The sequence below is a fragment of the Corvus hawaiiensis genome, chromosome 12 (assembly GCF_020740725.1).
Source record: "Corvus hawaiiensis isolate bCorHaw1 chromosome 12, bCorHaw1.pri.cur, whole genome shotgun sequence".
In the NCBI taxonomy this organism is placed as follows: Eukaryota; Metazoa; Chordata; class Aves; order Passeriformes; family Corvidae; genus Corvus; species Corvus hawaiiensis.
The window spans coordinates 7,854,331-7,867,843 of record NC_063224.1 but is presented as its reverse complement, the minus strand read 5'-3'; the positions used below and the strand labels follow the sequence as shown (position 1 = coordinate 7,867,843).

General features: G+C 46.7%; 1 protein-coding gene across 1 annotated transcript in view; it reads right to left on the bottom strand.

The window, feature by feature from the left end:
• HYDIN (HYDIN axonemal central pair apparatus protein) overlaps positions 1–12,135 on the bottom strand; it is a 39,896-nt gene extending 27,761 nt beyond the window's left edge. Inside the window, exons 1-4 of the mRNA XM_048317095.1 lie at positions 12,111–12,135; positions 10,670–10,823; positions 9,703–9,718; positions 8,911–9,030 (exon numbers count right to left, since the gene is read on the bottom strand). Coding sequence (XP_048173052.1) covers positions 8,911–9,030; positions 9,703–9,718; positions 10,670–10,823; positions 12,111–12,135 — 315 coding nt within the window. The remainder of the gene's footprint in view (positions 1–8,910; positions 9,031–9,702; positions 9,719–10,669; positions 10,824–12,110) is intronic.
• Positions 12,136–13,513: the final 1,378 nt, after the last annotated feature.

Genomic DNA, 13,513 nt, shown 5'->3' with positions numbered 1-13,513 from the left:
CACTGCAGACTATTAAAGGCACCACTAAGAACCCAGATGTGCCACAACACTAACTCCAGTCCCAGCAATGCAGCAGTGCTGGGGGAGCTTGGCAGGGGTGCTCTGGTACATTTTCAAAAGGACTTTGCCACATGAACAATCAACAGCCCATTTTTGGTGAAATACTTACCAAGCTGGAGATGGTAACTGCTTTAATGCCAGGTGAGTGTAGGGTGCACGTGTATTTCCCACCTCTTCCCATAACATCATTGGGACAAGGCAAGGGACACACACACCCTTAAAAAGCCATCTGATCCATCTGCCCACACTGAACTCACTTGGCCCTAATGCCAAACTATTCTTGCCAGATGTCTGACAAGTACTTAAATCACTAAGAATTTCAGCCCTGCCCTCAGCAGCCTATTGCAGCTCTGCCCTGGGCTTAGGGAGAGCTCTTCCTGTGGGAGAATCTCCATCTCCCTTTACATCTCACCCCAGCTGCAGGGGACACAGCAATAACTTTGCTGCCTCTGCTGCATGGTTGATGCCTTAATCACCTCCCTCTTCCAAGGTCTCTGGGAGTGATTCGGTGCCTACCTGGACAAAGGTGGGATGGAACTGCAAAAAGGAGGCCCTCAGGCATCCCTATCAGAGCAAACTAAACCCTGCTATTCCCAGTAGTTGGCTTGCTCAGGCAAGAGCCAGACAGCCCCTCCTTCCGCTGTCTGGCATTTAGCAGTAGGAAGGTGAATCAAATCACCAAAACCATTTCACTATAGGGATGAGCAGATCAATCACTAGATGCACGATGTGGCATTGCTGTGCTGGCAGCATCGTCTTACCCCTGGTGAAATCAGTGGTAGAGCTGCTGCTGTAGGGCCAGGAGCCATTGCCTCCAGCAGCTCCTGTATCGATGAGCTGATAAAAGCTCTGCCTCTTATCACTCACTTGCTGGCCTGATCTTTTCTCTTCAGTGCTTTCAACTCGTTTGATATTTTTATAATTGTTGAAGCAGCAAGCAGACAATTTGATTTAGGAACCGCACATAGCAGCAAGCTCTCTTAACCAGAACCAATTCAGATTCTTCCATGGTTGGGACCTCCTGCTCCCATACCCATCCTCTCCAAACTTGGAAAGGGACCTAAGGCTGCCAGAAGAGGCACAGACACACAGCTATTGCTTTAACCCAAAGCTAATACCCAGTGCCTACCAACCACCTGCTCAGCAGCAGTTTAAACTCACCCTAACAGCTGCAGCCACATCCAAGATGGTAAAAGAATAAAGAAGGATCTTTTTTTTTTCCCCTAGACCTCTCAAATATTCATACTTGAAATTGCAGAAGTGCTTTTGCTTCTCCTATTTGGAAGGTAAAAATAGCAGGAAGGGAACTGCAGCAAACGACCTACAGCACTGAAGATCACATTTCAGGAGAGCGTTTCATCTTCAGCAAGTCTTTCTGAATTAGCAATTTTGCACTCAATCTTGCAGCCTAAGCCCTCTAAAATAAAAGCAACAGGCAGCCCATGGGAATTTAAAGCACCTATTATCTGGGCACTTCACGTCCCAGACTGCTCAGACCCTCAGAAACTCCATTAGCAAATGCAGAATGCTATTTACCTTTTTTTTGGTTGTTGTTATTTTGGCCACACTACTGTAACAAAGGCATTGTAAATCCAATTGAAAGCTGTGTGTCTTTTTAAGCCTTGGCATCCTCTATTCAGTTATCTCTCCCTTCCAGATGCCAGGTAGACTGAAGAGGATGCAAGGAGTTCAGATCAGTACAGGGATAAAGAGAAAAGAAACTTCAACAGCTGGAGGTATCAGAGGGAAGTAAAAGGGAATTTTCAGTCATTGTCATTGCTAAGAAGTGAGGGGATCAGCATAAATGTAAATAAGAGCCCAAGGAATAAATCCCTCCAAAAGCCAGCACAGGCACCCATTCCCAGCTCTGCTGCTGGTGGTGGGCACTGGGACTGGAGGCACAGGTGGGCTTGGGAAAGGGGACTTCTCTGTGTCTGCCAAGGCAAGGCAAGAGCAGCGAGGCAGCCATGACCTTGAGGAGGACGCTGCCTCTCGCCGCCCATGCCCATGCACGTTGTGTGCTGAGCCCCTTTTACAGGGATGCTGCAGCCAGAGGAAGGCTTGACCCAAAGCACTTCAGAGTGTGCTGACCCTTCAACCCCATGATGGCCCCCCAAAGTGGATGCAGTGTCAGGCCAAAAAGGGGGAAACCGGAGCAGAGAGGGGTGTGCTAGGCAGAGGCTGGCTGTCCCTGCTGCTGTGAACTCATGGTTCGCTCAGCTTCAGAAAGCTGAATTGCCTTCCCTTGGGAAAAGAGGATTGCAAATTCTCCACTGCAGCACTGCCCTGTGTTATCAGGACACTAACTCTGGGACAAAACCCAGGGGGACAGCTGAAACCAGTTCAAAATCTTGCTTTTATTCTGCAAACCCTAAGCAGACTGTTTAAAACCAGGTTTCTAAATAAGCCTGAGTGAGCAAGAGGGTGCATCACTTCTATGCTTTATAGATTATTTAGACAGCTTCAGGCTACAAATTTTCATGCAAATATCCCTTTTGCCTTCAAACAACCCTTCTCTCAATTTCAAGAAAAGTACAGATGACTGTAGGATCATTCCTCTGCTCTTATTCCTCTTTGATAAGCAAAATGTTACAAGCTGTGGCCTTCCAAATATCACCCTCGGCATTCAAATTAGTAGCCACTGAAACTAAACCAACTGCTTGTCTCAGATGTTATTTCCTTGAATTATAGAATTGTTTCATTTGGAAAAGACCTTGAAGATCATTAAGTCCAACCATTAACCCAACACTGCTCTCAGGCCCTTTGCAGACTCAGGCCAACATTAATTGGTGTCACAGTGATACCAACCTTGATGCCTGCTCGGTACACCAGACTCAGATGTCAGTTATCCTGCATAACCAATCCTAAATCCTTCACTGAACTCCCTGCAGCAGACAACTTGCAATGAAAACATCCCTGTAGCATGAGGTAATATAATAAGTCAAGCAGGGAAAGCTCCCTGCTGAAACCATGATATCATATAGGCTGGAAAAGAGAGCCATTAAAAAAAGGGGAGAGACTGAAGGATGAGGAAAGCTCCACAGGAGAAGGGGTACTCCTGCTCCTGCCCCTTCAGCTACCAATTCACAGTAGTCTTTGAAAGCAGTCCCTGTTCTCCAGGTTCATTCTGTGCTTTCATTTGCTTTCATCTTCTGTCCCTTTCCTCCCTGCAAGAGTCATCTTAAAAGTCTGTTTGGAACAACTTTGGTGCGCTACAAAACATCTAAGAGGGCTGGACTGAATTTTAAAGGAGTTAATTTCAGTAACGCAGTAACTCATCGTTCTGTCATCTTTCCTATTAATCAGTGAGCAATATTTCAGTCTCCACTGAGCATTAGGAATGAATTTTGCAAACCTTACAGATTGAACTGGTATTGCCTGAAAAATATTGTCTTCCTACAGTGGAAAGAACAATAGGACAGAACAGAATAAGCTGTGCTGTGATTTTATGTGCTCCCTGCTTCTTTCTTCCTTTCAGATAATCCCTTAATAAGCCTGAAGGACACACAAATACAAACATTCCTGTCTGTTGGGTATTTGCCAGTCAGTTCCATAATGGTTTCCAATTAGGCAGAGACTGTCAGACCACAATGCAAGGACACCAGGGAACACAGGGTGGCATGAGAAGATCCATGCTGAGCAACTGGAGCCGTAAAACAGGAATGTGTAAATCAGAAGCAGCAAGAGGAACTAATTGGAAACGTTGCCCAGCAGAAACATTAGCATTTCATATTTATAATGCAAGTGCCAATAAACGAAGAGACATGTCAGCTATTCATTTACTTTCTGACAGCCCAACCATGTGATACATTCCCAAACGACTGCAAGACGATAGGAAACTGCTCATTTGTCAAGAAAGGGCAACATGGCACGTGGCATTTCAGCCACTAGCAGCTCACATGGTCCTTCTATTTAGGGCTCAGCCACAGTTTTGCCTTGAATCAGGAGTGACTTCACTGAAGTCAGACTTACCCCAGGGAAGAACAGATTCAAAGCAAGAGAATTATATAAACCAACTGCAACATCCACAACCCTGACAGAGGGGTTTGTATCTGCAGCCCAAGTCACTGGGTCATCCATAATCCCTGTGGATCATGAAGCATGATCCACATGCTGCTCAAAGGCATGCCTTCCACAATTAAAACACAGATATTTTGCCAGCAACTTCAAGCCCAATGCAAGTGGCTTTTCAGAACCATTTCTCAATGCCTGCCTCTTTGCTAAGGGATTTTCGAGGTGCTCTGCTCCTGCTGCCCATGCTATTGATGTGTTTCTAGCTGAGCTACAGCACTCTGGTACTTCGCTGACTCGCATTCAATCAAGTACAAGACAAAATGTTCAATTTGCACAAAATTCTGATTCTGCGGTAAAAATCCTCACATGCTTCTTGCTGAGCAGCACACAACCCTCTCCTGATGCCCTACAAAACCCCTGCAAGGAGCCCAAAGCCCAGTTCAGTGAAACTGCCGGGGTGTCAGTGAAGCTGTGCAGAGAACCTCTCATTGGCAGAGCTCCCTGTGCCATGCACTCACCAGTTCAAGGGCAAGACAAGGGACAAAGTATGGGACATTAGTGCTCTTGTGGGTTATCTCCCCCTACTTCTATCTGTGGTGATGTTCACATGTTGCTCTGTTGCCTCTCAACTCCAAGTGCAGCACTTTGCCCTTCACAGGTATCAATTTACCTCTTTCACCCTGAAAATGAACACTAATTCATGCCAATAAATCACATTCTAAAGACACCAGTGTACTTTGCAAAGCCTACCTCAGTGATGTTAAGCTCTTGTGTCACTTGGGTAGTACAGAGAACTGCCCAAGGCCAGCATAATTTTTAGTCTAAATTTTAACAGTGTTAAATAATTCCTTAGTCCCTCCTAAGGAACAAGGATCTAGGGAACACAGGGTATTTCCCCTTTAGTTTTCTGTATCCATGCTGCTTGAGGATAGGACAAAGTGTTAAACTAAGTCTAAGCAGCAAAGGGAAGATGGGAAAACAGGTGCACCCAAAGAGATCCTGCACCTTTGCCTTGGTGCAGAAACATCAGCTGGCTCAGAGCTCTCCCCATCTTCGCCTCTCCAAACAATTCAGGTGAAGAACAGTGCTAAGAGATTTCAGGATGCTGGTGGAAAGAGTCAGCCTGCCTCTCTTTGTTTCCCTGCAAGGCTTCCTTCCATTCATATCTTAAATCCTCCTGTAATAACAAGCCTCCAGATAACAGCACGGGGATTAGACTTGCCAGGGCCTCAGCACTGATGTTCAAACCTCCAAGCAAAAGCACAGCATGTTTGGCACAGAGCAGTTGTGAGCTGCCAGAGCAACCAGCGACATGCATGAGGACACAGCCACAGCAGTGTCACTGCCCACAGGTTGTACTTGCCCTACACGAGCTCTTTCAGGCAGGTGTCCAAGTCACCTGCAGCTCACCAACCTCCTGCTGACTAAGAGCACGTAGAGCTCAGCATGCCTGTGCCAGGCTGGCTCCCTGCCATGGGCACAGCACCTCCTCTCCCCTGGCCTCGCAGCTGGGTCATGGGCAGGCAGGTGTCCTCAGGGACAGCACGGCTGCAAGCCTGAGGAACAGAGGGTGTGGAAACACATCACCTTTGCTTCAGTCCAGGGTGAGGCAGGGAAGTGAATCCCATCTGTCTGGGCAAAGCAGCTCAGCCAGAGGCAGTAGGGCAATGCCTTGTGGCAAGGAAGTGCCGAGCAGGTCAGACACCCGCACTAGGATGGAGACAGAACACCTGAACCAAGTCATCCTACAAGTCATTCTGCAAGCCTAAAGAACCTGCTTGCTTCTGCCTGCACATGGCCATGCAGCTGTGTTCCCAAGGGGGAATGTGCTACTGAAGGCAAAACAGCACGTGCTATCCTGGGGTAAGGAAGAGATTCCCTTCTAACAGACTGAGTTTGAGTGGGGCAGTCCAGCTGTGGGGATACAGTCATGTGGGCAGACCAGCAAGAGAAGGAGACCAGACACTGTGGCCTTACTGAGAGTAAAAGAAACCTGAAGGGCAAAAAGAAAAACACAGCAAGACAGAGAGACAACCCCCAAAACAAGGAGATGGCACTGAGAATTTAAATGGGCTGTAAAGAAGCAAGGGAGAAGCACAAGACATTACCAGGAAAGGTTGAGGCAGAAGATGAGAGCAGTCAACTTGCCAAAGTGATGGAAAACCACATGACACCCCAGGCTGTGCCTATCAATTATGGGTTTCAAAGGCATTTTCTGCCTGGAGAAACATGACCAGCACTGACTCACAGTGTGGTTTCATTACTAAACGCCAATCTCGGCTCTCCAGGAGCTCTTGCTGCCTGGTGATTGTGGCCAGGCAGCTGCCAGTGCAGGCAAGCTGGACTGCTGGGCATTCCTTCCTGCACCCAGGAGGCCCTGCAGGCACCCTGCTGCCAGGTTCTGCCCTCTGGAATACACACACACACAAACACACAGCAAAAAGGCATTTTCTAGCACACAGGTATCAACCTCTGAGCACCAGATCACACCTCACAAAGTCTAAAACAAGTGATTTTGATGGACAGGCAGCTTCACTGATAAACAACAAACTCACTTGAAGCTTGGAAAAAAATGGAGGTTTGTTCTGCACATCCATCCAAGCCTGATAATCCATAGCCAAGGAAGTCCTGAACTCTCCAAATTCTGTCTGCTTCCAGCAACACCCTGGGGCAGTGAGTTCCAGGGGCTAATTTCACACTGAAGACAAACATTTTGATCACCAAGACCCCTGGAAGATGAATACACATGGCTAAGACCATCAGCAAAAGCCACCCAGGATATCTCTGAGGGTGGTGAGGAGCAGTTGGAAGACAGAAAAGCAATTTGACAGCAAACAGGTGAGGAACTTCTAGATTTGAATGATTACAGAGCCTCTGTTTGGAATACGCTTGGCTGTTAGCTGGATTTTTAGGGAGCAGACAACCTCAGGTTACCACACAATCTAAGTCAGTGTGATTCAGAGGAATCTGGTGAGAAACCTTGGAGACAGAACACAATGTTGCTTTTCTCCAGTACATTACCAAAAGCCAACAAAATCAGAATACAATAACTTCTCTTGGGATTATCATCTCTGTCTTTATTTTCCTCAGAGCTGAATCTTACTTTTACACCAGTGCTGTCCAATGGTTGAGGTCTTACTAGCTTCAAAAATAATTCTTTTGGGAAAAAAAATTAACAGCTCACACATGTGTATGCCCCTTTTCAGGGTATACAAATGCCAAGATGCAGCTGTACAAGTTCATTATTTTTTACTGAGAGTAGCAGAAATTTTAATGCAGATGTCCTTTTCCACTTGAGAAAGCAGAGCAAATTCACTGTTTGTCTGTTGGCTTGTACTTGGCAAAAACAAACATCTTCATGTGCTGCATGGATACTGGAGCAGCTGAAGCTAAAAGGCTCAGTGGGAACAAAAAAGAGCAGCAGGAACAGGGAAACTGAGGCACATTTGAATCAGCAGAGGAAACCTGCAGCAGATGTGCCAGAATCAGCATGGACCCCACCAACGGAATCACTTGGGCATGGACATCCATGCTGCACCTTCCCAATATTCCCAAGCTAAATGCCAGACCAGGAATGATTTAGTACTCTCCAGGAATAACTGAGGGACCAGAACTGCATCCTTCCCTGCCCTTTGCAGCCGTGTCCCTGTCAAAACCTGTTATCCCGGGATACACTTGGACTTCTCTTGTTGTTCCTCCACCTGTCATAAGCCCCAACAGCTTCTTTTGGCCACTTGTTTGTTTCTCCCAAGAGGTGGATTTGGAGAGGGGGTTAATTCATCTGCTCCTATCACACTTCCATCTTCCCATCCTGCCTTTCTCTCATGCACACCTCTTACTCTTCATTACACAACACCACCCTTAATTACACTGTTCTTTTTCTGGTCTTTCTCTACTTCCACTACACTTTACTGTTATGTATCAAGAGAAGCCCTTGTGTCTAAGAAAGTGCTTCGGGAGAAAAGATTGAACTCTTCTCCTTTCCTCTCTCTTTTCTTCCCACCAGCTTGCTCTTGGCACAAGCCTCATTTGAGAAAATGTTCCCCTGTCTGAAATTCAGAAGGTCTCAGTTTTTCTCTTTACAGTGGAACACAATTGCTGACATTTTTCAACTTTTCCCTTCTCAACTTTCTTGGGAAATTGCAAAACAATCACAATTTTTTCAAGAGAAGGTAGAGACCTTCAAGAACACACTGCTCTGGAGGTGCTGTGGTTCTCCAAAGGGAAAGCAGAAACATCATGTTGCCTCTGGAAAACCTGAGCAGAGGTGAATAAAACTTAGCAGGAGCCTGAAATGGCACCTAAAGGCCTCCCACTGCTTCTGCTAAATCAGCCCGATTCCAAGGCTGATTCAAAACACATTTCCTGCAGTGCCAATGCCACTAATTATAACTAATTTCAGTATAAAGTAGAGAAGACTCAACACCTGAGCTTTAAGTTCAAGTTGCATAGAGGCAGCTAAATAAGCTTAGAGAGGCAGAGATTCCTGCCAGGAACCAGGATTAACCAAGGAGCCACAGGACACAGTGCACACTCGAGGTAAAGCGCGAGGGCAGGTAAGAACTGTACAGCCCTCAACATTCACATCAATCCAGGGCTTTCAAGGGAAAGAAAGGGGCTAGAAAAGGTCCTTTGGGTTAGATACCACCAACATACTGCCAAAATCAGGGGAGAATCGCCTGGGAAGATTTCCACCATCTTGCAGAACAAAGGTGCTGAGACATTTTATTCTGGATGTGCTGCAGCAGGTAACTTGCTGTGCTGTACAGCACTGGAATTAACATCACTCTCCTCTTCCAGCTGCTCAGTGTTAAACCTCCACATCCCAGCACTTACCTGGTCCCTGTTCCTCAGAACCACTGGCATTTCACAGACCTCGCCAGGGGTGTAATTCTGAAACACCACCTCTGGTGGGAAAGGCTGAAGTGAGCGGTGGTCTGGGTAAACTGCTGAGAACTGCAGAGGCAAGAGAGAGCAGGGAGAGGTTCAGCTGCTGGGAGGAACATTCGTGAATGAGAATCCTGCACTGATCCCCAGTGAGTACAGACTCTGGGTGAGTACATCTGCCCAGCTCACACTGGGGAAACAGTGGCTCTTCCACCTCTGCCCTGGGCCGATCAAAAGCTGCTGCACCACACCGAGGAGGCTCAAGCCAAGCAGCTCTTTAGGCAGGTGTTTCTTCAGGTTTCCTTCTCAAAAATCCAAGGCAGCACTTAGCTCCTGCAGAGCCCTGTGCTAATGGGGTCACAGAGCTCTGGGGCACTGACTGACAGAGCCCTGAGTACTCCTGGAGCAAGTACAACTCCAAAACTTACATCAGGCTCCATGGGAAACAATTTTGGGATTACTTTTACTCTGAGATAGAGACTCCCACACAAGTCCAAATACTTCTTTTTATCTGATGCTTAGACACCAGTGAGAAGAGTACCAGAGGAGGTAAGGGCAAAAAGAAAGTAACGCAGCAGTTAGGAAAAAGACAAGTGAGGTGAATGCTGAATGGGGATAAGACTCAGCTCTTTTCTCAGCAGTTTTGGGCAACTTGAGTAAGACTGAAGTTGGTGTCTCCTTTTTGCATGAGCTTTAAATGGCTGCTTTCTTGTAATCTATTATTGGTGTCATATTTATTACCATTGCAGAGGCATGTCTGGAATGATACAACAGTAAATGCTTACTGAGCAAAGACATTACTTTGACAAAACCCCTCCCTGCTTTTGTCTCCCCTCTCCAGCAGCACTGTTCCCACTCAAAACACACAGGCAGGTGTCCTGCACCTCCACAGGAGTCACAAGTGGCTGAAGTGAGGGGCTGCAGCACACTGCCAGTTATTTGTGCATCTGTCTGAGGCATTCTCAGCCTCCTGTGCTATCCAGGGCAGCGCTTAATCAGTTTGTTGCAGCTCTCTTGCTGACAATTTCAACAGCCTATCTCAGTCATTGACCCACTGGGACTGTGCTTTAAAGTGAGCAGCCCTCTAAGAAAAGCAGCTTTAAACACACCCCTCAGCAAACACTGATCCAGATAAAGCACATCCACTCCCCTCTGCCCTGGGCAAGTCCCCTGTACATCTGGCAGCCTGCAAAATCTAACACCCTGTCAGTGTCCCACGCATTGTTCCAACCCAAAGCTTTAATACAATTAGTTTTCTTAAATCAGGAGTAATCACCACAGGCCCTCAGCCTTCAAAGGCCAACACTGCCACTGTGGAGGGAATCCTATAACCCTAAGCATTTGACAGTGACCACACCAAAGCAAGAGGTGGCTATTTCAGCAGAAGAATGGAAAATGGCAAGCTCATTCCCTTGTGCTCTGCCCAAGCCTTCTCTCAGGGATGGCAGCTACACTCCAGCAAACCCCACCAGCTTCAGCAGAGGTTATTTGTGTTGACTTAGCACAAATTGGGACTCCAGTGTCTCAGCAAGGAAAAATGCTTTGCCTTTCCCCCACCAGAAGGACCTCCACCACCACCAGCAGTTTGAAACGACAGCAGGATCTGGACACTGAGATATTTCAATGAGCTGGAGGGAAGCCTGTCACAAGTACACACCCACTTCAAATGTCACATCAAACAGCAAGGAAAAGGGCAGGGAAAGGCTACCTTGTGATGGAGGTCTCGCTCTTGTCTTGAAGCTGGACAACCTGGGGCAGATTCATCTCCTGAGTGCTGGCCAGCCTCTGCTTGATAGTGAGAGACATCTCCTTCTGGAAGGCAGAGGGAGTCAGCTGAAAGGTAAAAAAAATAAGGCAAGAGACTCAGAAATGCCCTTGTTCAGAAAGGCTTTTCTTGTTCAAGTGCCAGTGATGAATAATTTGTGATCACAGCCACTAGGACTGTTCTGGAAGCCCTGGAAGTTACCTGCTGAAATATTTAACATCAGTAAATTAATGATATAGAGCAGAATGCACATGCTGTAACCACGTGGCTCTGTCCCGTTAGCTTCTCTGTGATTTGATGTGACACGTTTGGGGATTTCTGCTCTTTGGGCATTTGTTTCCAGTTTAGTTCCATTGGATTGAGCCAGTGACCTTTGCAGAGAGTGGGGAGGAGTTATCAGAACTCCCCTAACTCCATCCTTGCACGACACTCACAACCCACAGCGTGGAGATGTCACTGCTGGGTGAGTCCGAGGGAGGCAGGAAAGCAGCACTGTGCCAAGACTGAAGTGCACAGGAACGGGTCCAAGTTTCAGTGCTCTCTTTTTAATGAGCACTGTGTGTTTTCTCTGTCTGGCCTCACAGACCCCTCCACAGCAGAACACAGAGAGATGTCCTTGACAGAGCCCCAGCACCAGGGCATCTCCAGTCAAGTGAACTCCAGTCAGCAAAGGGACATTTGTGGATGGGAAGGAGGAATTGCCCTGACTCCACTGCTGGGCTGGATCTGTGCTCCACACAGGAGATGAGAGAGAAGAGCTGGTTTGGAACCTGTTCTAGCTGGGACCACGTCTCTCGAAGCTCCAGGCAGAGTTTGAGCTGCCCTCCCCCTGCGATGTGCCTAAGGGCAGGTTGGTGAGAGCAGCACAGGTGAGTGTCCAACCTGGCAGAAGGAATTACTGCCACACAGAGGGGATGGAAAGAAGCACACGCTCACAGCTTCAGCTTTACATTGGTTTAACTTGCCTCTAGTCCCTTCGCTGGATTCGTTGCCCTTCTCTGGTCTTGCTCCAGCACCTCAATGTCTGTCCTGAATGAGGGGCCCAGAACTGGACACAGCACTCTTGCCTGTTGAGAAGTGCAAATGGGTTTGATGTGATTATTTCACCAAACGCAGGGGGAACATTCCGTAGGTACGTTTGTACACATAGATATAGATGTGCACATCTCTGTGCCTGTGTGTGGGAACTGATCATGGTCTACATGGTGAGTGAGTGAACTTTGACAACAAACTCTGCTGGGTCACTGTGGAGACCTACTCAGAAATTTCTTTAACACTGGTGTCTCCAGGCTGTGGCATCCTTCCAAACTGGAGAGCACAAGGCCTCCCCCCCTTGTGTCCCCTGGGCCACAAAGACACAGCAGAGTCTGCTGGCATTTCTCACCTTTCCCTCCACCCTCCTCTCCCATGATTATTGGAACCCTATTTACTGGAATTATTAGCCAAATCCCTATTAATATTCAAACTGTCCTTTATAACTCTTCAGAATCTTCTCAGGAATTCAATTTCCACCAAAAGAATCTTCTTTTGGTGGGTACAGAAGGATGGCGAACATCACTTGGCTGCTTAATTTTTCAAGAGCGGCTGACCTGATGTGACTTTGAGTCTGGCCCTACTTAAGGACTCAGAGTGTTATGAACAGCCTCAAACCCAGGGACACTGCTGCCCCAAGCATTGACAAAATCAGAGCACTTTCCTGCTTTCCAAAACAAGCGTCCACCCTTTGTGCAAGAATGTTTCTGCTGATTTTTCTAACTAATGGAGCAGAGAGTTCAAGACTCTGATTAAGAATTATAGGTTCTCAAGGCTAATTTGGTTAAGTTACAAAAATTATCAAACAAATATAACTCCTTCCAGGTGTGAAATTACCACGCTGCCCAAGAGCATTTCTCCATGAGGGCCCTAGTTTTCATTTAGTAACATCCATATTCAAGGCTTCCTGTAGGCATTAGAAGTTGTAACAGCAGAAATAAAAGCAGGAAACCATTAAAGGAACATGAGCAATTAGCTCAAACAGAAATTCAACATATGGGAAAGCAGGCCCACTTCAGACTTCATCGTAGTGGCAGTTCTCCAGAATTCTTACCCTACAAGAAGCACAGGTAAACAGGGCCATTCCTCTTCCAACCAGCAGCCTGACAACCACCTCTCTGTCTGTGTCACAAAAAGTGGGTGTGCAAGGAAGGGCAAGAAGAGAAGACAACCCCAGAAAGTGGGTTTCAAGCACTGACAAGACTCAAACATGGACAACACTTACTAAGCACTCCTTTGGGCTAGAAATAATGTCCCCCCCCTTTCTGGCAAACTGGACCAAGGAACAGATGCATTTGCTCACTTCTTATTTTCAGAGACTTGGGAGACCAGCCCTAAACTAAAATTATTTGACATTAGGTAAAATCTCTCATCATATTCCCTCTTGCTTCCTTCTGTTCCATATCTTCTTTTTTTGTGTGTGTGGACTTGCTTTATACAGAAAGACATTGTCTACACAAAGATGACCATTTCCTTCCCCTCAGGTTTTACCTACATCCTGCAAGCAACCCAGTAACTTCATTCCTTTATTCTCAAAGCAGGTACAGCATTGTACACATAATCCACAAGGCTGCTGTTTCCTTTTGTTCTTACATGAAACATGAGAGCACAGCACTGTCTTATGGATATGAGGACACGCTGTAGCAAGAATTAGGATTTAAACCTGGAAATAACTATTTTTCAAAAGAGAAATCTAATGAGGGACAATACATTAATCTGGATTTCAGTGATTTATTACTGGGTCTTGAGAATAAC